Raw genomic sequence first — 10,180 nt, forward strand, 5'->3', positions numbered from 1 at the left:
TGTCCCTTCCTTGATCCAGCCGCACCAGAGCAGGACAGCCCTTCCTGCAGCTCTCAGCACCCTGCACCCTCACTTGCCCTCCTGCCTCTCAGGCTGTGGTTGGAGAGAGGGAGTCCTGGGGCAAGGTATGTGGGTGCAGCCATCCCAGCAGATGGGACGTCTGGGGTGTGCCCTGGGTGGGGTGATGAGGGCAGGGTGAAGGGTATGCGAGGGGATGGTCATCAAGGAGGGCGGGAGGAGCGAGGAGCAGGGTAGGGCCAGTCCTCCCCTGAGTCCGCTCAGCCCTTCCCATCATCCCACCTCTCCTGGCAACGGGACTCTGCCCCATCTGGGTTAAAAACTGGGGAAACTGAGGTGCACACAGCTCAAGAGGCTTGTTCAGTTGTTATGATTAGTAATAGCCACCTTTGAACCCCGGGATTGAACAGGCCTCTTGAGACTACTTCAGGCAGAGCGTGGGTCCAGCCTGCCCCAGGAAGCATCAGCTTCAGGGAGAAACAGTGGGATCCAGTCCTCCCCCTGCTCAGGACTTAGGCCAGGCTAGAATCCCAGGGCTCCGTGCTCGTTAGGTGTCACTCCTCAAACTTGGCCAGGGTGCAGGTGGGAGGGTTAGACAGGTGACGTTTCAAGGGGCATTTGGAATCAGAATGAATCTCAGCGTTGCCACCTCTGAGGCTGGCTGAAGGCAGGCCCAGCGCCTGGATGGGGCAGGAGCAAAGAATCATCCAGACAGGAGCTCAGAGCGTCCTGGGGGAGCATCCTGGAGAAACTGATGTGACAAGTATCTGTGGAGACCGAAGGAGGAGACTGCTCTGGCTGGGGACGGTGCTGGGAGGCCGGGGCCAGGCGTGCAGAAGACTGTTGGGAGGGGCGCGCAGGATGAGGCCGGGGTGTACTTGGAAGGAAATGGAGTCAGACAGGGGCAGGGGGGTGACGGAGAGTGGTGAAGAGCCGGGGACGGGTCCGGAGCTGGGGAGGGAGGGTTGGGGTCAGCGCTGGGGGGTACACAACCAAACAACCCCCTAGAACTTGGGAATGCAAGTCCCAAAGGAGTCTGCGGAGGTAAGAGGCGAAGATCCTGAGGGAGGAGATGAAGGGCGGACCAGGTGTGGGGATGCACAGTCAGGAGCACCCTCGTGGGCAAGTGTTGTCCTCCACGGAGCCTGGGCGGGCGGCTGCTGCCCGCTGGAGGCACTGGAGCGGGGGCGGGAGGGGCTGGGCTCGATCCTGCCCTAGAGACCTGACGATCCTCCCTCCAACCCTGCCCCCTCCCCATCAGAACCAGTAGTGTTAGCTGCAGGGCACTGACACAGGAAGGACTTCTCCAGCCCCCACGCCAGATATGAGGCAGAAATATCAGCAGCAACGGAGCTTTATTGGTGGTTTACAGACTGGGGAGTGGATAGCGGGGGCCGGGTCTCCGCGAGACGGCAGGATGTGGGGTCAGTGCGCTGATCCTTCGGAGGGGCGGCACTCAGGCCGTCAGATGTTGCCCGCGAAGGTCCCGTCCTGGATCTGTTGGGTCCAGCGCTGCACCTGGCGGGGGGGGGGGGGGAGTGGCGGGAGGGGAGGCAGAGGGCGCCGGCTCAGCTACACGGGACCCTTGACCCTAGCCCCGGCCGGCCGGCCGCCGGCGCCCCCTCGGCCTGCTCACCCAGCTCATGGGGCACAGCGAGTGGAACACGCGGAAGTAATACTCGCAGGGCTGCGTGCTCTTCCCGCGGCGATTCATTCTCTTGACGCAGCGGTGGTAGTCTGCAGGGTGGGCGGGCCGGGCCGGAGGGGTGGCCCTGCGGCCCCGCCCCGCCCCGCCCCTCCCGGCCTAGCACCGCCCCTTGCTCCCTCCCCCAATGATGGTCCCACCCCCTCTGTCCGCTCGCCCTCCACGACTCAATCCCGCCCCTCCCCTCCAGGCCCCGCCCCTCCACGGCCAGACCCCGGCCTACCATGGTCGGCTCACCCGCTCCAGACCAAGCCCCGCCCACTCCCGGCCAGGCCCTGCCTCTCCCTCCCTCGCCCCGCCCCTCCAGGACTAGGTCCCGGCCCCCTGGGCCAGGCCCCGCCCACTCCCGGCAGGCCCCACCCCACCATTGTCGGCTCACCCCCTCCAGACCAGGCCCCGCCCCTCCAGGACTTGGTCAAGGCCCTCCAGGCCAGGCCCCGCCCACTCCCGGCCAGGCCCCGCCTCTCCCTCCAGGACTCGGTCCCGCCCCCTCCACACCAGGCCCCGCCCCTGCGGACCGTGGTTTTCCCCCTCCCCCTTCCACCCCAACGGTCTCCGCCGCCAAGGCGGGTCCCAGACCTTCTTACCATTTTCAGGTGGGGTGCTCCCCTTCCTGCCTCCCCTGTCTCACCCCCTGCCCCTAACCTGGCCCGCAAGGTCTCACCCAGGAAGTTCTGGTAGCAGTTTTGGGTCTGGTTCTGGTTGGGGAAGCGCGGGTCGAAGGGCGGTGTTGACCATTTCCCCTTGGGCGGCTTCTGGGAACCAACATCCAACATCCACGGAGGCGGCAGCTCCTGCGGGGGAAGGGGGGCTCCGTGGGGCTTGGGGGCGCCCCTCGTTGCGACCCGCACCCAGCTGCTGGCCCCCACCCCGAAGCCCAGCCCCTGATCCCACCCGCCCTGCCCTCACCAGAGTGATGTCAACGTGTCACTAGGTCAGCTGTGCTTGTGGCTCCGTCCAGGGGTGCCCCTCGCTTCTGAGTCTCGGGGGTCCAGCCCAGGAGAAACACGACCCCTGGCAGGATTGGCTGGGACCCCTGGACCCCAGCCAATGGGAGCCGCGGCGCTGCAGGGGATGTTCCAAGACGCGGGGCGGGGTCTGCGTGGACCCCCACACCCGCCGCCTCCTGCCCCCAGCCCCACGAAGCTCTTGCGGGTCCCCCACGCACACACAGGCACCCAGGCACTTTTGCCGAGTCTCAGACTCAGGCTTTTAATCTCTGCGAAGCTGGGCTCCCCGCGGGCTCTCCCCTGTCCCGCTCCCCGCCCCCCAATATATAAACGTAGAGATAGCTCTGGTCTCTACTGGAGAGGGAGCATCCCCCCGCCCGGTCTTTTCAGCACCCTGCTTCTTACGGTAGAGGTGCACAGCACCCTGGGGGCCTGTGGGGAAGAGGAAAGAGCCAGGGTGGGGTCTGAGCTCCTGGACTCCGGTGCCAGGACTGAGGCGGGTCTGTGGGGTCTCCGGCTACCTGGCCAGGCTGGGCTCCTTTGGACACTTTGGCAACTGAGATTGAGTCCCCCGAATCCCGCTATTGAGGGCTCTCGGAACTGAGCATGCTGGAGAGAGAGAAAAAGCCAAAGGGGGCTTTGGGGGCCACAGGGAGAGCACCCTGAGTGCTCAGTAAACCCGTGCTAAATGAAGCGTGAGCTGGAACAGGGTTCCCCCCGCCCCCCGCGTCTTCCTGTCCCCCGGTGTACCTCCCAGTTCCTCTCCTTCCTGCCTAGTTGCTCTCCAGCCTAGCTGTGCATCCTTCACACCACACCCAAGTGCACTAACATCCCTCTCCTCCCAATCTCTCTGTGCCCACCACTTCCTACACCAGCTACCTCTCCAGGTCCCTCTTCCCCTTCCAGCAAGCTACTTGCAAAAAGCTGGTCTGCTCCTCCTCTCCGAAGCCCCTCTTTGCGAAAGTACGGAGGTAGGTAAGTAGGTATATAGTGGGAAAATACACATCACATAAAATTTACCATCGCAACCATTTTAAACTGTCGTTCCGTGCCATTAATTACATTCACAACATTGTGGGACCACAACCACCTAGTTCCAGAACGTTTCATCACCCCACAAAGAGACCCTGTTCCCAGTATGCGATGCCTCCCCATTCCTCCCATCATTCCCGGCTCCTGGCGACCACCATTCTGCTTGGATTTGCCTGCCCGGCAAGCTTCATACAAAGGGCATCATCCACAAGGAGGCCTTTTGCATCTGGCTCCTTTCCCCCAGCATCATGTTTTCAAGCATCACAGCAGGTGACTCCCTGCTTCCTGTGCTTCCTTAGGCCTGCCGCATTCAGGTCTTTGTTACCCCTGTGTAACAAATAATCAAATCCTTGCTGATGAATCCAGAGGCCCTGTCTCAGTCCCATCGTCCTGCACCTCGCTGTGGCCTTAGACACAGCTGCTCCCTTCCCGTGGCGGTCAGGATGCCCGTCTCTCACCATTCTGCCCACCACGACTATGGTCTCCCCTTTTCCAAACACCCTCGTTGTCTACACTCGCTGGCTGGAGACCTCCTCCAGTCCCCATAGCTTCCAGAAACTCTCCATGTGCCGATGATTTCCCAAGTCACTCCTGACTCACATATCCGGCTACCTACTGCACATCTTCGCCAGACATCTTGGAATTCAGATGTCCAAAACGGAATTCCTGATGCTCTACCTGCCACCTACTGCATTTACAGCTTCTCCCAATGCTGCTGAGGGCCACGAACAACATCTCTCCAGTGTCCCAGATCCCAAACCCTACAGTTGCCCTTGATGCCTCATGGACAGGCCCAGCCCATGAGCCAATCCATTGGCCCAGCCATCGGAGCATCTCTAGAGTCCTGCCTCTTCTCAACACTTCCAACACCTCCCCTGTTGTCCAAACCAACATCATCTCGTGCCTGGATCATGGTTCCTGCCTCCTGCCTACTCTTCCGGCTTCCATCCTTGCCCCCTTACCTTCCCGATGCTTGGGCCAGAGAGAGCCCCTTTCTAACATACATCACTTCCAGCCATTCTGTTCACCAACACCCCCCACCCCAGCTCACTCAGCAGCAGCAAAGCCGGCAAGGTCCCCCATGGTCGCCACCACTTCCCTGACTCTTCCAACGTCATTCTGTACTCTGGGGCCCCCTGGAACTCACTCTTGGTCCAACATAATATTGCACACACCTATCTTCCCCAGATGTGTGCATGGAGTCCCCCCCCCTCCAGGTCTTTTACACGAGTGACATCAGCTCACTGAGGCCCTCCTGGACCAACCAGTCCCATCCTGGAGGCTGCCTACCTTCACGCCTAGCCCCCCCCCGCCCCTGCTGTCTTCCCATGGAGCTCTCACATTATATCATACACTATAATTGATTCACTTTTTACTGTCAGGATTCCTAACTTCAGCACTACGGACAGTTTGTGTGGATCGCTCGTAGTTGGGGGTGGGGGTGGGGGACCATCCTGTGCATTGTAGGATGTTAAACAGCATCTCTGGGCTCTACGTAGCAGGTGGCAGGAGCATATATACTCCCCAAATTGCTCGGTGTTGTGTCCCCAGTACTTAGAACTTAAACCCACTATATATCGAGTCCATGAATAAAAGTGAAAAAAGAGGGAATGATCCTCTCTACCTTGCAGAGAATGGAGTTGACAGAACATGTTAGCTGTCACCCCAAGTACCTGGCTGAAGCACTGACACACTCCACTTCCAAGGGTGAGGGTGAGAGAGCCTCTGAGGACAACCCGGTCGTGGTCAGAGGGCTCAGATCTGACATCTTCTTGGGCTCTTGAGGCTCTTGAGATACACTGGTGAGCTGTGGGGACACCCCAGCCTCCATCTTGGAGATGGGGGTCAGAGAGATGGGCGACCGGGGTGCACCCTCCCACTCCGATGCGGGCAGAGGGATGGGAGACTGGGAGGCACTGTCCATCTCCAGCTCTGTGACGCAGGGCACTTCGGAAGGCCCTGTTGTGTCCTGAGAAAGCTCCTTCACCCAGTGCTGCTTGCTCCTCTCTGCCCACTGATGCATTTTCCCCTTCACCCAGGTGCCCACCGGGGACTGCTCCCTAACCCCCACTGGTATCCCCTCCAGCGAGGGCACCCAGATGCCCACTGGGGACTGCTCCCTAACCGCCCCCGGTTTCCCCTCCGGGGAGGACACGTGACGGGGGCTGAAGGGCACTGTGCCCTCTGTTGACATAGCAGACGCCTGGGGAGCTGAGAGCCAGGAGGGCAGACCGACTGCAGCTGGCCTCTGGGGTGGCTCCTTGCAGTTGGCCATGATCATCATCTTGGCAAGGGTGAGCCCCTCCACCGAGAAGGGCCTGCTCTGTTCCTCTGGGCCTCCCTCAATGGCCAGCTCCTGCGTCTTGAGCCACCTCTGCTGCTCTCCTCTCTCCTTGGATTTGAAGCCAGGCATGTCCAGGGATATCTTCTCCTTCTTTTTGTGGACCCTGTCCTCCAACGTGCCCCTGCCCTTCAGGCCATCCACGGTGATCTCCCGGGCTTTGCTGATCACGACTTCCTCTGACTGCTTCTTCGTGGTGGTGAAAGGCAGCGCCATGAATGTTCTCTGGGTCCTCGTCTCTAGCACGTCCATCTCCTGGGTGCCCAAGTACAACATGGGCTGTGGAGTCCCTTCATGCTTCCTTCTCGCAAGCCCATCCCTTTTAGGACTTAATTCAGGCACCATGCCAAAATCGGCCCCATCCAGCGTCATCTTGTACTGACGAGGTGAGGTCACAGCCTTCTGGGACGGGGTAGGGATGAAGAAAGATTTCCTCCTTTGGAGAGTCGGGGACACAGCCTTTGGGGGAAGAGCCTGTATAGGTGGGGACTTTGGAGATGGGAAAGGTACGGCTGGAGGCTTCTGAGGACTAGCCGAAGCAGGTGGGGCCTTCTGGGATGTGCCATGTACCGCTGGGGCCTTCGGGGAAGTAGCCGACGCAGGTGCGGCCTTCCGGGACGGGCCACGTGCTACTGGGGCCTTCTGAGGAGCCACAGGTGCAGCTGGGGCCCTCCGGGATGGGCCAGGGGCGGTCGAGGTCTTCTGGGATGGAGCACGTGCTGCTGAGACCTTCTTGGACTGGTCGAGGATGAATGGAACTTTCGAAGGGGCAGCACGGGTAGACAGCGTCTTCTGGGAGAGTGGCGGCCGCTGCCTGTGCCCAGCCTCTCCTTTGTGCTTATGGAAAGAGAGAGTGGCAGGGAGGGGGAAGGCCGGAGGGCCGGGGGCTGGGCAGAAGACGGAAGAGGACAAGGTGCTGGAATCCGGGTCCATCAGCTCTTCAATGGCCTGCCGCCACAGGTATGTGTCCAAGTGACCATACGAGCCCAGCAAGGAAGGCTCACGGCTGCCCTCCGAGATACAGCGGACCGGGGTCTCCACTAAACCTCCCAGGACCGTGCCCACCTCAGAGTCAGAGGAGCAACCCTGCACATGGGCCGAAGGAAGGGGAAGGATGATCAGGACCAGGGGAGGCTCCCAGACCCAGGACCCAGGAGTCCATGCCCCCAGCCCCTCCTCCCTCAGACCCAGGAGTCCAGGCCCCCGGCCCCTCCTCCCTCAGACCCAGGAGTCCAGGCCCCCGGCCCCTCCTCCCTCAGACCCAGGAGTCCAGGCCCCCGGCCCCTCCTCCCTCAGACCCAGGAGTCCATGCCCCCAGCCCCTCCTCCCTCAGACCCAGGAGTCCAGACCCCCGGCCCCTCCTCCCTCAGACCCAGGAGTCCAGACCCCCAGGCCCCTCCTCCCTCAGACCTAGGAATCTAGGCCCCCAGCTCCTCCTCCCTCAGACCCAGGAGTCCAGACCCCCCAGCCCCTCCTCCCTCAGACCAAGAGTTGGGCCCCCAGTAAATAGCTGCCTTGGAAGAGGACTGTGTGTTGTTGATGGTGTTGGAAATGATGCTGAAGATGGTACGGATGGTGATGCTGGGCTTCTCTGGGTGGGAAGAAAGTAGTCTGAGCTTTCAGGGGAAGGGCGAGAACTTTGCGGATCCATAATAGAGGGGGAGGTGTGCTCACCAGAAACCTGGATTTTTGTCCGAGATGTGTCAGCGTAGAGTTTTGGTTGGGACCTGTGGAGGCAAAGTGGTGTGACTATGATGGCATCTGTACCAGGGTCCTCAGCCTTCCCCTCCCTCCCACCAGGAGCAAGACCCTAAGCCTACTTTTCTGCAGATTTCTTTTTAGCTTCAGCATGCTCCAGACGCGACCAGATGAGAGGCACAGAGTCGCCCACGGCCTGAGACTTGAATCTGCGCTTGAGGGTCTGACAGTGGGAGGAGGGACGGAGGGCAGAGAGGAGGCACAGCACCCCCAGCCCCCACCCATCCGCAGCCAGTCCTGCCCGGCCTGCTCACCTTGGTCTTCTTCTGTCTCTGAGATGCCATTAATTTGTAAGGAAAGTTGGGCTTAACAATCATGACTGCAGAGGAGGGGAGGTTTTGAGTCAGTGTCTCTGACAGGGAGGACACAGGGAGACGGGCAGGGGGCTTGGCCAGCGGAGAAGGGGAAGGTCTGACCACTCCTACTGCAGCAGATGCTGAGAAGCGGGGAAGAGCCTGATGGACACTGAGCCTGCTCACCTGAACGTCTGCACTGGGGCTGGGCCTGTGGACGAGGAGGCCAGTCAGGAGGGGTGGCCGCCTCCTGGTTTCCACATCTCCGTTACCTAACCAGCCCAGGACCCCAGGACCCCAACCCTTCCCCTTGCCAAGACCTGTCCTCTGCCCCTGCAAACCCTGGAATCTAGGCCCCCAGCCCCTCCTCCCTCAGACCCGGGAGTCCAGGCCCCCAGCCCCTTCTCCCTCAGACCCGGGAGTCTAGCCCCCAGCCCCTCCTCTGTCATCCAGGCCCCCAGCCTCATTTCTTGGGATTCTGGATTTCAGGTTGTTTGTCTTGGCTCTGAAATCTAAAACCATAGTTGCCCCAGGGGGCTGTGGGGGCAGTGCCCACCTGGAGGCGCCAGGTAGAGGCCGGAGGTACCACATGGGCCAGGTCCATGGTGGGTGTATTCAGAGTCCTGGGGGCCCAGGTTGTGGCAGGCTCATGGAGCAGGTTGATGAGACGGATCCAGCGGTCAAACAGGAAGCCAGCCTCTTTATCAGGGGCGTCCAGCTCCAGGTAGTAGTAGCGGCCTGTGATCAGTCGCAGCTTAAGGCGCCAGGCAGACAGATCATGCACGTAGAGGTGGGCCAGGTCCAGCGGGAGCATCCTGGGGGGTGGGGGCAGGAAGGAGATGGAGATGGTAGAGCAGGAGGTGGGACCGGGCGGGGGCAGATGGGGCGGATGGAGGCACCTGGTGAGGATGAGGTTGGGTGCTCCCTGGGGCAGATGGGGCGGATGGAGGCACCTGGTGAGGATGAGGTGGGAGCACTCCTTGCCCTCTCCAGGCTGAGCGATCAGCAGGATGTCTGGCAGCGCCAGGCCTGGCAAGGAGGCAGCCACGCCCATGGTCAGACGGTTGGTTCTGTGGTGCACGTACACGGGGGCCCCTTGATTGGTCACCTGGGGGGCCAGGGAGAGGGGCTGGAACCACTCCTCCAGTGCTCCTCTGGCACCCCCAGCCCAAGCCCCCTGCCACCGGAGCTGCCGTCCCCCCACTGCCTCATGCCTGCCTGGGTTCAAGTCCCCCAGCCCAGGGAGTTCCAATCCCCTCCTGCCTCTCTCCGCCCCCAGGGTACAGGAAGCTGGGGACCTGGACAAAGTTACTCTCGAACATGGGCAGCGGGCGGAGGGGCAGGTACTCGCCCTTCTGGAGGGTCTTCTGCAGCTCGCCCAGAGTGGGGACCCATTTTGAAGGTCCCTGGAGTGACTCCATGCGCCTGATGTTCTGAAACCGGTTCATGGCGGCTGGAGAAAAGATGAGTCACCACGGACACACAGTCAGGGAGCCGGGCATCTGGGCACATGGTCTGCCCAGTGTCCCCCAGCCCACCCGTACTGGCCCTTTGGGCTTCACAGGTGTGGGAGCTCAGCGGTTCCAGAGAGTGGAGCTTCCCCAGGGCTTGGCCATGGCCCTGAAGGGGGGGTGGTCAGCCCTAGCCTGGGGGAGGAGCCTTCCTGTGGAAGGGCTTTGTGACCTCATCAGACACATGTAGGACTCTTTCTGGGAACTCTCTGGGGGGCACGGATAGGCTCCCTTCCCCAAGATGTGGCCTAGGGTCTTCAGGGTTGAAGTCTGTGAATCAGAAGCCCCCAATCCAGACCCAAACTAGTGAAAACACTGGACCCTTGGTGGGGGCAGGTGGCAGGGGGGGGTGCTGTCTTGGATATTGTAAACAAATAATTAACCAAGAGTTTCTGACTCTTAAGAAGGGAGGCCTGAGTACAGCCCCAACTCACCACTGACCTGTCCTTCCTCTGGACCTTGAGTAAGACTCATACCCCCCACTGGACCTCAGTTTCCTCATATGTAACCTATTTGTGTCTGTGGCAACAACTGCTCAACATGGATTCTAAAGAAAGGGACGTGTGCTTTGG

General features: G+C 61.0%; 2 protein-coding genes across 2 annotated transcripts; both read right to left on the reverse strand.

Annotated features, from left to right (window-relative positions):
- Positions 1 to 1,373: 1,373 nt before the first annotated feature.
- On the reverse strand, positions 1,374 to 2,499 carry COX6B2 (cytochrome c oxidase subunit 6B2). Its single transcript, XM_028095010.2, has 3 exons — positions 2,388 to 2,499; positions 1,655 to 1,755; positions 1,374 to 1,536 (listed from the first exon to the last, which is right to left on the reverse strand). Exons 1-3 carry the CDS (start codon positions 2,497 to 2,499, stop codon positions 1,483 to 1,485), a joined length of 267 nt encoding a protein of 88 aa, XP_027950811.1. The 3' UTR covers positions 1,374 to 1,482.
- Positions 2,500 to 5,365: 2,866 nt separating this feature from the next.
- On the reverse strand, positions 5,366 to 9,785 carry GARIN5B (golgi associated RAB2 interactor family member 5B). The gene is made up of 9 exons (XM_028095102.2): positions 9,396 to 9,785; positions 9,051 to 9,205; positions 8,654 to 8,912; positions 8,284 to 8,308; positions 8,059 to 8,123; positions 7,867 to 7,967; positions 7,721 to 7,773; positions 7,561 to 7,637; positions 5,366 to 7,132 (listed from the first exon to the last, which is right to left on the reverse strand). The coding sequence occupies exons 1-9, from the start codon at positions 9,543 to 9,545 to the stop codon at positions 5,366 to 5,368; spliced, it is 2,652 nt and encodes an 883-aa protein (XP_027950903.2). The 5' UTR covers positions 9,546 to 9,785.
- Positions 9,786 to 10,180: the final 395 nt, after the last annotated feature.

Source organism: Eumetopias jubatus, unplaced genomic scaffold (genome assembly GCF_037043125.1).
Source record: "Eumetopias jubatus isolate StellerSeaLion01/CBP00866 unplaced genomic scaffold, mEumJub1_p1.0 scaffold_10, whole genome shotgun sequence".
Lineage (NCBI taxonomy): Eukaryota > Metazoa > Chordata > Mammalia > Carnivora > Otariidae > Eumetopias > Eumetopias jubatus.

Excerpts from the sequence above, each read along its gene's own strand:
- COX6B2 (XM_028095010.2), bottom strand. The coding sequence starts at position 2,499 with ATGTTGGATGTTGGTTCCCAGAAGCCGCCCAAGGGGAAATGGTCAACA. Across the intron at positions 1,756-2,387 it reads CTGCTACCAGAACTTCCTGG|ACTACCACCGCTGCGTCAAG; the intron begins GTGAGACCTTGC and ends CCCACCCTGCAG. Across the intron at positions 1,537-1,654 it reads CGCTGTGCCCCATGAGCTGG|GTGCAGCGCTGGACCCAACA; the intron begins GTGAGCAGGCCG and ends CCCCCCCGCCAG.
- GARIN5B (XM_028095102.2), bottom strand. The coding sequence starts at position 9,545 with ATGAACCGGTTTCAGAACATCAGGCGCATGGAGTCACTCCAGGGACCT. Across the intron at positions 9,206-9,395 it reads TCGAGAGTAACTTTGTCCAG|GTGACCAATCAAGGGGCCCC; the intron begins GTCCCCAGCTTC and ends CTGGCCCCCCAG. Across the intron at positions 7,968-8,058 it reads AGAGACAGAAGAAGACCAAG|ACCCTCAAGCGCAGATTCAA; the intron begins GTGAGCAGGCCG and ends TCCCACTGTCAG.